Source organism: Prunus avium, chromosome 7 (assembly GCF_965620075.1).
Source record: "Prunus avium chromosome 7, drPruAviu1.hap1.1, whole genome shotgun sequence".
In the NCBI taxonomy this organism is placed as follows: domain Eukaryota; kingdom Viridiplantae; phylum Streptophyta; class Magnoliopsida; order Rosales; family Rosaceae; genus Prunus; species Prunus avium.
Window position 1 is genome coordinate 5,942,200 of NC_142290.1, and position 16,874 is coordinate 5,959,073.

General features: G+C 38.3%; 1 protein-coding gene across 1 annotated transcript; it reads left to right on the forward strand.

Annotated features, from left to right (window-relative positions):
- Positions 1–10,203: 10,203 nt before the first annotated feature.
- Positions 10,204–16,530, forward strand: LOC110763835 (putative protein S-acyltransferase 1). Its single transcript, XM_021966718.2, has 6 exons — positions 10,204–10,716; positions 12,016–12,195; positions 12,283–12,588; positions 13,297–13,518; positions 14,934–15,475; positions 16,348–16,530. The coding sequence occupies exons 1-5, from the start codon at positions 10,588–10,590 to the stop codon at positions 15,405–15,407; spliced, it is 1,311 nt and encodes a 436-aa protein (XP_021822410.1). The 5' UTR covers positions 10,204–10,587; the 3' UTR covers positions 15,408–15,475; positions 16,348–16,530.
- Positions 16,531–16,874: the final 344 nt, after the last annotated feature.

Here is a 16,874-nt window from a genome sequence, read left to right on the forward strand (position 1 = left end):
AGTTTTAACGATCCAACCGTCAAACTTGTTTGTATATACTTCAAGATCATATACCCCCAAAATCGCAAAAAACAAACATTCAGAGATCTAGTAACGGGACAAAACTTTTCGACGGTTATAAATGAAAAATCACGATTTAACGGTTATTCTAACTCCGATTTTGATGATTTTTTAGAGCTACACTCCTTGACCCTATATGAATACAATGACTGAATTTGATCTTCAATTTAAAATATTTACACTAGTGGATACCACAAAATCTTATGTTATATTTAACGAAAGTATAAATAAACTCTTAATTGTTAGTGATTATATTGTTTTGATGGCATACACATTTTACGAAACTAGTTTCAACGATCAAACCATCAAACTTGTTTGTTTATACTTCCAGATCATATATGCCAAAAATCGAAAAAAACAAACATCCAGATATCTAGTAATGGGACAAAACTTTTCGACGGTCATAAACGAAAAATCACGATTTAACGGTTATTTTAACTCCGATTTTGATGATTTTTTAGAGCTACACTCCTTGACCCTATATGAATACAATGACTGAATTTTGAATTATAAAATACAAAGTAATAATAAAAGCTCAATTTTGTTCATAGAAAAATCCGATGGAAATGAGAAACCCCTCAAAAATAGTCAAATAATTCCGACGTAATGAGAAGCTCCTCAGAAATAGTCAAACAATTCCGAGGGAAAGCGAAGCTCCTCGGAAATAGTCAAACAATTCCGACAAAATGAGTAGCCCCTCGGAAATAATCATCTTATTTCCGACTAAAATGTTTTTTGTCGTTACTAAAGTTGGCGCAAAGTTTTCCCGCCAAATAAATTACATTTCCGACGACCTTAGAGACTTTTTCCGAGGGTAGTTTCTTTGTCGGAAATAAATTTCAGCCCCGTGACGTATTTCCAACAGACAATATTTTTTGGTCGGAAATATCACTTTTACTGAGGAAATTTCGAGGTCCTCGGAAAAAGTTCGTCGGTAATGACCATTTTTTTTGTAGTGAAGGAATCCAACATGTGAGCTCCACCCTCTATCTTTACAACACTCCCCCTTGGAGACCACAAGTAACTAATAGGTCGTCTCATTAAATTTTTGTGAGGAGAAAACCTAGTGAGATAGAGAATTGATGGAGGGAAGAAGAGTAAGTTGTAAGGGTCTTTTTCTTCTGGCAGCTACAAATGGACTGGGCCGCCGTAAGGAGCAATTTGGTGGAATTACCCCCTTGTGTCTGAGTTCGAAGATTAAGCCCCAAGGATGTTTCGAAATGGTAGTAAGGCCTTAGGAAACACCTTGGTTACCTTCACCAATGAAAATAACAACTTACAGATAGATTATTTTAGCTTGGCTTGAGAGGCTTGTGGCATGGAAGCAAAATTGTCATGAGTTTAGCACTGAAGAGAAAGCTATGTGTTTCTGGGGGAAAGAGAAAGATGTAGGAAGGTTTGGGCAGAGCATGAGGGAGAGAGATAGGAATGGGTAGCTTAAGGTTACTTCCGGCAGCTTGATAGTGACTCTGTCAAATGCTTATGATAGTCTGCCAGAAGAAGGAAAATTGGGAGAAGGGTGAATAAAGCACGAATTTGCTGGGTTTTGCAGGTGAGAGAGGAAGCTTGCTCTCCAAATGTGGGTTGGTTTTGATGGGTAGAGTGTAAGACCCGTGTCTTGGGGAAACAAGAACGATGAGCAATCCCACATCGCTCAAGGAGGGAAAGGTGAAGTGCTTTAAATGTGTGGGCACTTCTCTTCCTAGCACGAGGCCTTTTGGGAGCTCACTAGCTTCGGAGTCGTAGGAACTCCGAAGTTAAGCGAGTTGGGGGCCAGAGCAATCCCAGGATGGGTGACCCATTGGGAAGTTGCTCGTGAGCTCCCAGAAACAAAACCGTGAGGGCAGAGAGGGGGGCCCAAAGCGGACAATATCGTGCTAGGAGAGTCGGGTCATGACAATGGTATCAAAGTCGGACCTCGACCGAAAATGTGCCAGCGAGGACGCTGGGCCCCAAGGGGGGTGGATTGTAAGACCCGTGTCTTGGGGAAACAAGAACGGTGAGCAATCCCACATCGCTCAGGGAGGGAAAGGTGAAGTGCTTTAAATGTGTGGGCACTTCTCTTCCTAGCACGAGGCCTTTTGGGAGCTCTCTGGATTCGGAGTCGTAGAAACTCCGAAGTTAAGCGAGTTGGGGGCCTGAGCAATCCCAGGATGGGTGACCCACTGGGAAGTTGCTCGTGAGCTCCCATAAACAAAACCTTGAGGGCAGAGATGGGGGCCCAAAGCGGACAATATCGTGCTAGGAGAGTCGGGTCGTGACATAGAGGATGGCCCATAGCCGCTGGAAGCCCCCTTTCTCCAAGAAACCCTAATGGTTTCCATCCCATTTTGCCAAGTCTTTTCCTTCCTTTCTCCCATCATCCTTTCAATCATCCTATTTTGGTGAAATCTACTTTGCTCATTTGCACAAAATTAGGGATTTTGAGAGCTCAAGGTCCCTTCCCCGCAGCTGCCTCATTGAAGAATTCCTATTTTCAGATATCCCTCTTCCTCTTTTCCCCTCCCTCCTTCATATTCATATCTGAAGAGGGAAAGAAATGGGCATACATGCTGGTTCGAAGGGTGGCTCCTTACGCGCCAATACCTTTTGGTCCCTTGGATGCTTTGCTTGAAAACTTGTTCCTTCCATGTGGAGCCTCCCAGCAGCCCTTCACATGTGGATCCCCTGGCTTCTTCGTGGCTCTCCTCTTCAGCCAAGTGCTGAGGGCCTTGGATTCCCTTTATTCAAATTGTATGGGCTTTTTAATATGGAAAGTCAAGTTATCCAATAAGTGGGCTAAGTTCACCAAACATTTGGGCTTCGTGGGCTATCTAAGGTAATTGGCTATTTTTACTAAGGTAATGGGCTATTTTGGTTAATTTTAGTGGGCCATTTTGGTTTGGCTTTTTGGTTGGGATATTTTCTCTCTTGTGCTTACCCATGTTTTTGGGCCTAAGAAATGGGCCTGAGTTCCGAGGCTCCCAAGCGACCCGGAACCTCCATTTCTCGGTCCATCAATGGGTCTCATGACAACTTATTACCATCCATACCACAACCCACTCAAGCAAGCCCCGGGCATTTGCGTGGCTTGGGCCCACTTAAGCTTGTAGCATGGCTAGGTGTAATAATAATGATTTTCGCTTGGCATGCTTTAATTTTATCGTCCTTGAAGAGAGACATGATGCTTGACAGGATAATTAGCATGGGCTCGTAGAGCTAGGGTATTTTATAAGCTCATCTCGATTCTTAGCATGACTGATCATTTATTTGGCATGGCATGTGGATTGTGGCTCGTGCGAGTGCGTGTGACGAATTTTTGCACGGTCCCAGTCGGATATTTTCTTAATAAGGTGTTGTACTAGGTCGGAAATTTATTTGGGCCCGACCTTGGATTTTTGGGCCTCAACATACGTCAATCAATGTAACATACTTCTGGATGCTTCCCATAATGAATATCTCCCCCTGAAATCTTCATTACTAACTTTATGGAAGGAAAATCTTTCGGAGTGAGTGGAGGATGTAGCTATCAAAAATTACTTAGTTGAGTAAGTAATTATACTTTTAGTAAGTGATCTCTATGTAAATCATAGAAATTTCCATAGTCCGCATATCCAACAAAACCTGGGCTATTTGTAAGTTCACTTGAAAAGAATATGTCTGTATATGGTGTTATGCGGAGATAGCATCAAATATGCCTCACATCATCCCAAGGTGGTGGTGATGGAGCTGAGCTCTATTTGGAAAATACAATATCCATTCCAGTATACTTCCGGAAAATTATTTAAGTGCCTAACGGATAACCCACATAAAAATGCTTCAATACTTTCTTAGTATAAGCAAGAATCTCGTTGGCAAAATGCTTGATCTTCAAACCGAGACAAATATTTCTTGAACTCTTCAGGAGTTTTGATCAATTATCAACTCTTCATGAGTTGTAATGACAGGACCCCACCCAAATTCCACTTTGGAATCTGCGCCGAATCCTATGTGTGTTCGACAATTGGCAAGTGCCAAACACTTTTGACCAAATTGCCCTTCTAACAAAAACCAAAATTAACTTCAAGTTTGACTTCTGTCGAAAATTCGGCAGAGTCTCCCCTATAAATACTCATTTCCCAAAAATTTACACCTGTACGAAAAGCAATTTATAACCACAATTGTTCAGCATGCACAATAATAGAATTCATGCAACCAAACATCAAATCTTTATGGCCCCAGGCCTCTTTAAATCAATTAAAACGTTCTGCCAACTGAAACTGATCCCAACTTTTGGAACAACATGAATACATTAACATATTTTAAAATAACTTAACTAAACAGCTTTTCAAACACTTGGTCTCGTGGCTGCACCTAGTAACTCTAGGTTGCCTACGTACCCTTAACAAGGGATCAAGCCACACGTAGTTCTTTCTCCTTGTTTTATTGACAACTTATGTATTCAACTTTTATGTTTACCACCTGTTTTGCAAAATCAAATATGAAAAGAAATTTAAAAGGAAAAGAAAATAATGAGAGGAGAATAACTTTTAAATTGGAAAAGAAACACAAGGAGAACAAAACTGGTATATAAAATCAAGTAATGACATGGTAAAATAAAACTTCACTTAAGAAAATAACAAGATAAAATCCTTAAAACTTAGAAAACTCTTAATCCTTGTCTCTTAAGTAGGAAAACATATATTAAAACCTTCGCCCATAAATACCAAGATAAAACCCTCAATTTTTAGTTTAAAACATCTAAAAACTTAAATACTCTCCACCTAGGCATACCCCCATTCGTGATCCGTCAATTCCATCAAATTTCCGTCAATTCCAATAATGTATAGTCAGTTCCATGAATTTCTATTTATTTTTCACATTATATCGTCAATTCCTTGTGTCTCATAATGTGACACATCCTCGCAGGCCTCGATAACACAAATTCAACCCGAGCCGCATTCATCGCAGAACTCGGGGGACATGTAGTCAGCCCGAGAACTCATATCCTCGCTCCACACGGTTCAGGCGTCCCTGAAACTCGTGGGGCATTGTCATAAAAGACAAAATGTTTCAAAGGCAACTGAGGGGGTACTCCCGTGGTGGGTTTGAAAACCATATTCCGAAACTTATCATAAACTTTCCCAAAATCAGTTCTCAACTACACTTAAAATATGTACCTCATTCTGTTAAAAACTAATGTCCAAGATTCATCATTTTCAAGCCACTGAGTATATATATGAATTTTAAACATATAATAAGATATTTAATTCATATCTCATCCACACCAAAATCCAGTTAATAAGCATTTTCTAACTTTACCCATCAAAACATAGTATAATACCCTTAGAAAGTAAAAGCGATTACCTAATAACCCATAAACATTTGAATAATCCAATATCACCCAATCATACACTTTAATAATACTCATAATAATAATAAACAAATAAAAAACAAGATAAACTTCAAATATCAGAATAACACCCAAGAATATCATCAAACACTAAAACATAAACTCAAAATCCAAACATAATCAAAATAGTTCATAAACAGTCAAACCTCATTTACACGGTCGTTCTAGCACTACTCGAAGGGTGAAACTACCTCGGAAGATTCACGGTCAACCGAGGGTCAAACTTTCTATATTGGGTCAACTGGGCCCGCGAGGCCCACAACCTCCCATTTCCGATCCGAGAGTTCCTACGAGTTCAACAAGGTTTACTATACCTGTCTTGTAAGTTTGGTCCGAATCGAACGATCGGGTCGCTCACGATCGCACGATCGGATGATTATCGTTTATCTAAACTTTGAATTATTGAACTGGAGTATCCGGGACTCCGATTCTTGATTCGCGAATTTTTACACGATCCTAGAGGTGCCTAGATCAACATATTTGAAAATGAAGTTGATCCAACGGTTCGAACATATCGAACTTGGATAACGTCTAATATGCGATATTCGATCGACAGTCAAATGGTAACCAAATTGAAATCCGAGCATACGATCGTGCTCGGGACGACGTGGGGATCATTTTAGGACAAAAAACCAACCTTGACACCCCACCACCACGCCGCCACCGCCGGCGGGTGTCTAAAGCAATTTTCCGGCGATCGGAAAACTTCAAACCGCCAACCAATAATCATACCTATAGATCAAACACATCAAGGGGAGTAACGTTATACCTTGGCTCGAAGATCAATTCCACCTTTAAAGCCCTCAAACGAACGATTTTGTCTTTGTGTTTACCCGTTTAGATTTGTTTTCGGTAATGATAGGGTAAAGTTCCCCATTAATTCAAAGACCATTGTTTGGTCAATAAATTAACTTTCTTTATGTGTTGAGCGTGCCACCGTTAGCAATTTTTTCAATTCTAACAGACTCGAGAGTAAAAATAACTTGCGCCCCAAGCTATTGACTTTGAACAAACGATTGTGAATTTGGGTGAGGAATATCTCCCAAGTAAGTTCTTTTCTATGCCTTAGACTGGTAAGGACTTTACAATTTTCCTCAATATAAAACCGGTAGTTCTAGCCAGAATAACTGATAACAGACTGAACTAATTCCAGGCAGAACTCCCCTTTTCAAGACTCAAAAAGGGAAAACTAACTATACAAAGACAAAAGGAGGGCTGTACTTCCATTTCTGGCTGGGTAGTTGCCTCTGTTCTGGACTGGACTGGATGTTAAACAACTTCAACTGTTGGACTTCGGCTGCAAATCGATACCAAAGCTTGATTTTGGCAGAGCTTTAATTCATTTCAAAACCTGGGAGGCTTTTGGATGGACAGAACTGGGACTTCTCCAGTTTGAAAGGGACAGAAGTGGCAGGACTTGAGCTGGAGGTGTACTGTGGTACCTGTGCTGCTTAGTCAGGGCTCTCCATAAATTTGTTGAGTTTTTCGTTTTGAGAAAACTCAAACTCTGCTTGTCTTGGCTTTTGCTGAACCAAATTTGTAACGAGAGAAATCTCGTTATTGTTGATTTGTGAACTGAGGTTCAAATCCGAAACAGTATTCTAACTATCTTTGCTGGGAGAAAACAGGATGATTCTGCAAGCTTGTTGAGAAGCTTTGGAATTGAAGTGCTTCAGACTCTAAGTCTGCTGGACTTAGTTTGGAGTTTTTGTGATCAAGTGATCATTTGAGTGTTTGTCCTTTGACTGGGTTTTTTGGTTGTGTTGATTGATTGTGTTGATTGGTTGTTGTTTTTTTCTGTTCACCCTCTCTTGTATATATAAGAAATGTTCTTTGAGAGTGGGCGGCAAGTAAAAAGATCTTCTTTTAATTTTTAATTGAAATAAACAGGGGTTCCATCCATTTTCTGGCGAGTAAACACTCAACGATCAGTTCCTGAAATGACTACTTCTCTGTTTTCTTTTGATGGGGTGTCGTGCCCTTCTTCCATTTCAACTGCTTTCTGAGAGTCTGAAAGTTTGAGATAGTAAGTTCTCAGTTTTTGAACAGCTCCCTGTTTCCACGCTTATCCCCTTTTCACAGAGGCAGAGTCTGCTTATCCCTTGAAAATGGTGTTTTTTATGGAACAGGAAATATCTTTTGAATAATTAAAACGGGATCTCCTAGCAACGGGATTTGATCTCCTGGCAACTGAGTTTTTTCAGAGACGTTCTTCTTTTATACCTGCCCCTGTTCAATCTTTTATTTCAGCCGATTTTGTTGACTTTTCTAAGTCAGGGATCACATGGGACTGTTTAAAAGACCAGTTGGGTTTAGTTTGCTCTGAGCCCAATTCTAGTTCTTCCGAGGCCCAAGTCTCTTTTCTAATTTCCACTGTTTCCAGGCCTTCGACGTTTTGGGCCGAGTTCATTGTTTTGGCATGTTTACTTGTTAACGGGCTGGGCGCGTTTGATGGATTGAGGGTGCCAATTTTGGGCCCAAATAGGCGACTTTAGAAGAAATGATGTGGGCCTTTGCTTTTGAACTGGGCGTGCCAAATTTAAGCCCAAACACTTTGAAAAACCTAGAAAGTTTTGGGTTGGGATTTGACAATTTCTACTTGAAATTGGGTTGGGTCTTTGAGGGAAATTACAAAGGGAAGGTAGGGGAGTGTTTTGGAAATGATTTGGTGGCGGGTGGTGGCCGAAGTTGGCCGGAAATGGCGTCGGTGGTCACTGTTTCCAAATAGCCAGATTTTGGCTCAGTTTTGGCTCGAATTTCTGGTTTAATCGCTTGGAATCAAGGCTAGATATGGGTATGCATGGAAAGAGCAGTGAGAGATGAAGAGTTTGCAAGTTGTGGCGTCGGAATTGGTGGCTGGATGGAGGAGAAATAAACGTCTGAAGTTGGCTACTCGAGGAGGATGCGAGAGAGAAGAAGAATCTGCTGGGTTTTAAAAATTGAACTTCAAAATATTTACGGTTATGCAACTGATCTTCCGTATATCATAACTTCTTTATTATAACTCCGATTTGAGCCCAATACGTGTCTATGGACTCATCTCGACGTGCTCTACGCAACAGTACAACTGAAATCCCCTGATTCCTTCCCGAATAAAAAATCAACTTTTAAACCATTAAAATATTCCCGGGGTAAAATTGTCTTTTACTTGAATAAATTAATAATTAAATATTAATTTAAGATCGGGTTATTACATGTAATGTGTTGCAACCATATTATAATTAATGTACTCATTGAGACAATTTATTCCTTCTCTTCTTTCCTTCCTCTCTGCCTGAGTCTCTTTCTTCTCCTAGTTGGGCATCTATGCAAAGGTAGAATAATGCCTTATTTATAGGTTAAGGAAATGATGCCCGTGAGCGTCCAAGTGATAAGCCTCCAAGATATGGCTGACAAGGAATCCAACATGTGGGCTCCACCCATTATCTTTACGACAAAAACAGGTCTTGATGCATGAGCTCAAGGTAGCGTTTGGCCCCGCTTAAATTTTAAAAAAAGTGGCTTTAATAAAAATTTGGCATGAGTTGGGTGTTTGGTAAACCCAAAAAAACACGCTTATTTTAAAAACACCCATCATAAAAAGCAAAAATTCAAAGTCGCCAATACCCAGCTTTCAAAAGCTGCTTAAAAAAAGAGCCAGTTTTTGGATTAATGAAAGTTTCATTATTCCTATAATGCCCCTAAACATTTTACGAAAGGACAACGTTTGTCCCTCTCACAAAATAGATCTCGCGACCTTCACTCTCTCTGAGACCTTCACTCTCTGCTCTTCTCACTTTTCTTCTTCTTCCTCCCCTATCTCAAAATTCCAGTCTCAATCAAGGAAGAATTCATACTCAAGCGAAGTCAAAGCGTGGACAAGTAAACACCTAACACCAAACAACCAAGTTGTGGGCTTCTGTTGAAGATTGTGCCCAGAAAATTACTTGCCCTTTGCATCATATCACATCTGTGATATCTTCACAAGTATAAAATCTCACTGCTTTGCGTATAAAAACAGACCCAGATGAGGAAATTCGCAAGCAGCAGACTCTCACCAAAATAAAATCCAATCTTACAATCCCACTCACATACATAGAGCAAATGACCATGAACTCAAACCTCTCTTGATCTGGGTTTGGATTGAGTTTTGGGTTCTAAAATTCTTGATCTGGGTTGTTTTTTAATCGGTGTTTTGAGGCGATGGAGAAGAGAAGAGGAGAGAGAGAGAGAGAGATGGGGTGGGTACGGTGATGGGTTTGTTTGTTTTTAATTTTAATTTTGTATATATATTTTTATATTTTATTCATATAACAGTATATATATATAACAATATTTTTTAGATTAAATTTTTTGATAAAAAAGTGTAAATTAAAAAAAGAAAAAAAATTATGTAGTGAAGTTGGGTTTCTTTAAAAAAAAAATAGAAAAAGAATGAAGGAAAAAACAAACAGATTTATCATCATGCATTTTTCGGTCATTATACACCCTAAAAGCGCTTCTGATAAAAATTTACCAAACACTTTGACTACTAACAGCAGTTTTTCAAAACTAGTTTACCAAACGCCTAACTGCTTTTTTTCACAGCTGATTATTTTCGCAGCACAGCAGAAGCAGTTTTTTTTAAAAGCACAGCAATGCCAAACTAGCCCCAAGTCCCACTCTTATAATTTAGGCAAAGAAAAAAAGTATAATACTTTTCGTCTTATTAGAGCCATGTTCGGTGCAAAATGCAGGAGAAATTGAGCATATACGTGTAGTAAATATATGGAAGGGTGTAATTGTAAAAGTGAAAAAAACATTGGTTTGGGCGCGAAAAAGGCGGTAGTATTTGGAAGCTGGAGACCCGTTTGACAGCAAGTTTGTTGGAGAGAGGGGATTTGTAAGATTGATGTGGTGGGTGAGAAAAATTCTGAATACGGGGCAGGCATAGGCAAACAGGTAGAAAAACCAGAGAGAGAGAGAGAGAAAGAGAGAGGGGAAGCCATTAGGCCCAGATGAATATCATGTGAAAGGGCATCCTCCTACAACCCACAGCTGTGTTTTTTTTAATCTCGTTTCATTCGCTTACCCATCAGAAAAATGGTCTCATTTTGATGCGGGTATATGCGAATAAAAGGAGATTGTTGAAGAAACCAAAAAAGAAAAGGAAAAAAAATTGAATTGAAAATTTTATCATGAGTAGGAAAAAGAGCCAAGTTTGGGATGTTTCCTCCAATGGCATGGACGACGACACAGCCGTGGCTCCTCCTCCGAAGCCCAGCCCTGAAAAAGAAAGGCTCTACCTAGTCTGGCAGGGTAACAATGTATGATGTTACTATATGCTCATGATGATTATGGGTTCTTTTCTTGTGGAGATCTTGTTTATGCAGAATGTTTGTTTCATGTTTTAAACCAATTGCTCCCTTTTTATGCCTGCCTTGGGGTTGCAGCTTGGTTTTTTGGATTTTTAGATAATAATTCATCATTTGGGATTTTTTTTTTTTGTGTGGATATAATTGTTACCCATTTTACAATTTTTTTGGTCTCATGAGTTTGTTTCTGCGGTTGTCACAAGTACCATTAGGCTTAGGTATAGAATTGGAAGATTGTCTTCCTAATTCTGAATTGAAATATGATTCTCCAGAGGTGAAGTAAAACATACATCTTTGGGAAGTCTAGTTATCTGGGTTAATGGCTCATTCTGTTTAAATGTTGACATTAAATTGCAAAGGAGGTGTTGAGTTGGTATGATGTGTTGTTGTACTTGGAGTTTTTCACCCCCTAGCATGCTTGGCATTCAAATTGAGCATAAAAAGGTTCCATGACTTTGTCCTTTGTATTTTGAGCAGTTCTTTGCTTCTTTTTTCTTCAAGTGAGCTTAACTCTGTCTTGACCCTTTTGTTTTTTCTGTCAAGCCTTAGAACATCAATGTAGGAATCAACTTCATGTACTTTTCTGTTGTTTTAGATGCTAATTTTGCATATTATTGTCAATCCAGTTGTTTGAGAAGCTTCAACCGATTAACGAGACGTAATTGATCTCTTGCCATTCATTGAGAAATCAAGACAATTAATTGCATGGCATGGGGGAGATTATCAAGTTTATAAGTAGAGTGACCAAAGCACCTAACCATTTCAATAAAATAAAATAAAATTTGAAGAAATGATCTGAGAAGCACCTCATCAATTAGTAGTTTCACTATCCGAGGGGTTTAAAAGTTGTTGAACTAAATTTTGAGGTTGGAGGTGCCACACTAACTTTGTAACAGATAGTCTCTTGTGTGTATATCATGCTTATGGAATAATATATAGGGCAGTTCTATCAATTTTTTATTGTGTGGATCAGTTGAGAAGATTAACTTTGTTTCTACCCATGTCCTGCATATAGAAAATTATAACAATTTACCAAACAAATTTTCTGAAAAATGAGGGTGTTATGCATTTTAACCAAGTAATACGAACATATTTATTGTGTTCATGAATGTGTTTACTGTCACTTATTCTTTTGCATTCAAAATCATCCATCTTTGGTAATTTTGTACATCCATGTCGAAAGTGGCTAGAATAACAATTTTGCCTTTGATTATCATACGGACTAACACTTAAAACTTCTCTTCTTGACAGAAATTTTTGTGTGGTGGAAGAATAGTCTTTGGTCATGATGCTGCATCACTGTTTCTAACTAGCTTTTTGATTGGATGTCCTGCACTAACATTCTGCATAAGAATGCTTGTAACGATGAAAGGAGAACATGGACATTATGACTATCCCGTCCTAACTGGGGGAATAATCCTCACTGTTTTGGTTGGTAAATTGAAATTCTTTTTCGTACAGTGGGAGCCTGCTTCACCAATGAAAAACTTCAAATCTGACTTATATTGGCTCATGCAGGATTTCACTTTTCTGTACTTGACATCTGGTAGGGATCCTGGTATCATTCCAAGGAACTCTCGACCACCTGATTCCGATGAGGCATATGATGTGTCTGGATCAATGGAGTGGGTCAATAACAAAGCCTCTAGTTTGAGAATACCCCGAATAAAGGATGTACAGGTCAATGGCCATGTGGTGAAGGTAAAGTTTTGTGACACTTGTTTGCTATATCGTCCACCGCGTGCTTCTCATTGCTCGATCTGCAACAACTGTGTTCAGAAGTTTGATCACCACTGTCCATGGGTGGGTCAGTGTATTGGATTAGTAAGTTTCTTCCCCTGCCAACTATTAACTCTGCAATTTATGTTCTGGGTGTCTAAATGGAAATTGAATAAGGCTGCTAGTTTTCAAGTGGAGGTAATGAAACTTAGAAATTCTTCTGGTCAGTGTATTGCTTTATATTTGAGAATTTGTTGGATATTATGTCCCAAACTCTTCATTTGGCTTTGTCAATTGGTAAAAGTCGATATTCTCAGTTACTTGTGTTGAAGTGAATTCTGTTCCTTGTTTTATAAGAAAAGTCTTTCTTGGCCTAAAAAGGTATTGGTTTTTGTATAACTCTATGAATATATAAGTTTAGCCAAAAATTAGGACAATGGGATATATGTGACCATAAACAAGAGTGAAGAAAACACCGGAAGCAGGAGGAAAAGTTTGTCTTATGGCTTGATACCAAGTAGCAATGTGATGTAGGAAAACCTAAGGGGTCACAAAATGTATGAAACACTCAACCAGACTAATGTTCTTTCATTAAAATGGATACTTTGGTAACTAGTAAGCTATGTGCACCATAAGAAAAAGTAGATGTGGACATGCGTTGGCTAAAATATGGAAGGTTTCAAACTCACAAAATACAATTTACCCATAGGATTCATTAGTTTCCTTGAGGAAAGCTACCTAAAAGAGTTTGTTCCAATATAAAACAATTTGCACTCTTTCTAACCTACCTCTTTCATGTTCTTGTTCTTGCAGCGTAACTATCCATTTTTCATTTTGTTTATTTCATCATCAACCTTCCTGTGCGTATATGTCTTTGTCTTTTCTTGGATCAACATTCTTCAACAAGGTGGCAATCTATGGAGGGCCATGGGACATGACATCGTATCAGTTATTCTCATAGTATATTGCTTTGTAGCAGTATGGTTTGTTGGTGGGCTAACAGTTTTCCATATCTATCTAATTTGCACCAACCAGGTAGACCTCTTTGCTTTCTTATTATTATTCTTTTTTCCTAATCATTTATCAATAATGCAATTTCTTGTAGTCTGGTTACTTTCCTTCTCATATATAAAACTAAGATTATCTGTTAGTTGTCCGTAGTTGTCTGCACTGTATACTCAATACTGTCTTGCAGACATCTATATCTATATTAGAGAAGAATGATAAGGGAGATAATGATACATTCACTGTGCTATGCGTATTTGGGTTCACTTCATAAAATATGATTTAGATTATGCTAAGTACAGGTTTTTAGGCGGCCTACATAAGGAAAAAAATCCCTCCTTCACTGTGCTATCTAGTGCCACTGTTCTGCTGCAGTCAACTTTAACCTTTGATCTCAAAATCCTTAACTGCATTGTTGATTTGGGTTCATCTTTTTCTCATAATAACATCCAGACGAATGAGAAAACTTTGCTTGGATTATCTTTAGGACATTGTTCCTGACAAATATTCAAACTGCCGTATCATCAGTCCTTGTCACACATATTCAAAAAGAAATATGTTGTTTGCAGCTACAAAAGTAATCGAGATGGAAAACTACTGGTCAGGGTAACTAGAATAGATGTATTGTTCTAGGTTTCTTTTCTTCTTTGGGATTGACGATTCTCTTGCTTAATTTGGTAAGAAATGTATCTTTAATGCATTACCTGCCTTGAATTAATGTATAGCTATATACAGGAAAGGGGATGCTACCTATGCATATATGTCATATAGGATGTTGACATGAATTCTAGATTATCGCAAACTCTATCACAGATCTGATAATTTAGGGGTACAGAATAACTAATACTCGCTAACCATTATCTCTAATATACTGAAAGGCTGGTTTGTTCTTGTTAGGCTACAATGTAACTCAAAAGCTTAAACTTGTGGTAGTAGTGATAAACCAACAAAATTTGACATGGTATCAGAACTTTGGTTCTGAGAGGTCTTGGGTGCAGATATATGTTTCTCTATGTCCAGAGTAATGCACCTGAGGGAGGTGGGGGTTAACTTGGAAGACATTGTTGGCTCATTCCTAAATAGCTTACACTTCTTCTTCTTGCTTTTATTTATTTTTCTGGCATAGAGGGGATGTTAAGTTGATGTAAATTTTTGGCACATCCCTAACAACTTAAGTATTTGGGGTACAGTGTTATCTGTTAATTTTGTGCAGAATGAGTTGCGCATATATGTTTCTGTCTACCTCTGCACTTGATAATCCCTACTATTTTTTGGATATGTTATGCATGTATAGTTGCTGCGTGCATATTTTTCATCTTGCATCTACATGATAACAAGATGGCTTATCTTTGTTTACATTGTTTAGCATGACTGTAATTTGAATTCTTACCCAGTGTTCTATTCTGAATTTAGATTTTTTCATTCTGACCACTGCTTTGTCACAGACGACTTATGAGAATTTTCGTTACCGTTACGATAAGAATGAAAACCCATACACTAAGGGAGTACTGGGAAACTTGAAAGAAGTGTTCTGCTCAAGGATTCCACCTTCAATGGTCAACTTCCGAGCATGGGTTTCAAAAGATGACGACATGGTAATGGGATCCATCGCTTCAGAGAGTAACAGAGGCTTCATTGGCTCCAAAGAGAAATTTGACATGGAAAGGGGAAGTAAGTTTGGCAAGGATGGGAATATGATGGTTCCAAGTATTTTGCAGAAATTGGACTACAGTGGGATTGATGATAACATGAAGAAGAAGAATTTGGGTAGCAGTGATTTTGATGATAATTTAAAACGGAAGGCAGCAGATGAACGTGCATTAAATCCATTTATCTTTCCTATTGGTCAAGAACAAAGACGTTCACAGGGAAGTTCCGGCATAGGAGTTAATTCTACTAATGATAAGAGGCCTCAGTAGTTCCAATTGGACAACATCACTGCTTGTTTTCTAAAAAAGAAAAGAGAAAAGAAAAAAAGACAAAAAAGGTATTCTTTCTCTCAGTCTCTTTATACTTTGAATATGGATATTTGGCATTTTTTTTCCATGAAGATATTAGCTGATGATATGTTGCCGGACATCATAGTAAAGTTTATTTTATTGCATCAATGACCTTTAATCTAGTTGCATGAATGTGAATTTGTTTTCGGTGACAAACTTCATATTGCAACAATGTAGGTGGGATGTCCTTTTCCCTAACAAGTTCCAACTTAAGTATTTTATAGTTATCAAGAGGCGGCAACATGAATGCCAAAACTTTAAAGTTCAGAGCATCTCCTACAGTTTGGCACACTTTTCACTTTTTCAACTCCAATGAAACAACTTAGGATCATGTTAGTTTGAGTTTGAGATAAATAATTCCCAATCCCATATTTGAGATAATCCCATTTCACAAATAGCACAAATAGCACTTCACCATTGGAGCAAGTTTGGCAATATCTCATTCCAAGCTATGAATTATAGAATTGGCAATGGCACCTCATACAGCACCTCCTAGCTACTAGAATTTTTGAACCATTTGAAGTCAACAAGCCACTTTGGCTTCTACTTACTGTGGATCTGCAAACTGCAATGGCATTGTCTGTGCGAAAGCAAAAGTAGCAGTGGGAAATGGTTCCAGAAAACTGGTGTAGTTTAGATTTTGTGGAGAAGCTTCAGATATCATATCAGACATTAGCTTTTCTTTTTTGTTCTTTTTTCTTGGATAAAACAGGCATTGGATTTTGCAAAATCACTTCATGTGTTTCTGGACTCTATTTTGCATGTTATGTTCTGCTATTAACTTGTTGAATTAAGAATTAATTTGCAACTCTTGCATAGTAATTGGTTGACCTTACCTTGTCTTACTGTTTTTGCTCAGGTTTTGGTGCAGAAAACTTTTTCTCAGTGCATGTATGCCATATGACAGATTGGCTGAACATGATGGGTGCTTAAAAATGCTAATTTACTGAGATTGGAGGTAGAATTTGAAGGTCAGTGATGTATTTTTAATGGAATGAAGAAAATGAAATTAATTCATTATTCTGCACATTCTTGTGTTCAATCTCTCTCACCCCAACTCCTATTTTTATCCTACTTCATTACTGAATCTACAAAACTAGAAGAGCTGTGATATGGCACAAACGGGTGCAATAAATAATAGCTCGGTACATATTAAAAAAATAAAAACAAATGAAGGTGCTGCATTAAAGAACAATTTTACAGGGTTGAGTTCTTTTCTTTCTTTAGCTTTTAGGAACTCATGTAATTTATCTTCTCTTTTTTCTTCTTTTTCTGGGATTAGAGGATGTAGATTATGTGAGCTAATGGTAATTAATTAAAAATGGACCATGCAACACAGGCTTTACGTTTCGTTCTATAATAGATGCATATCCAAGACTGAAAATA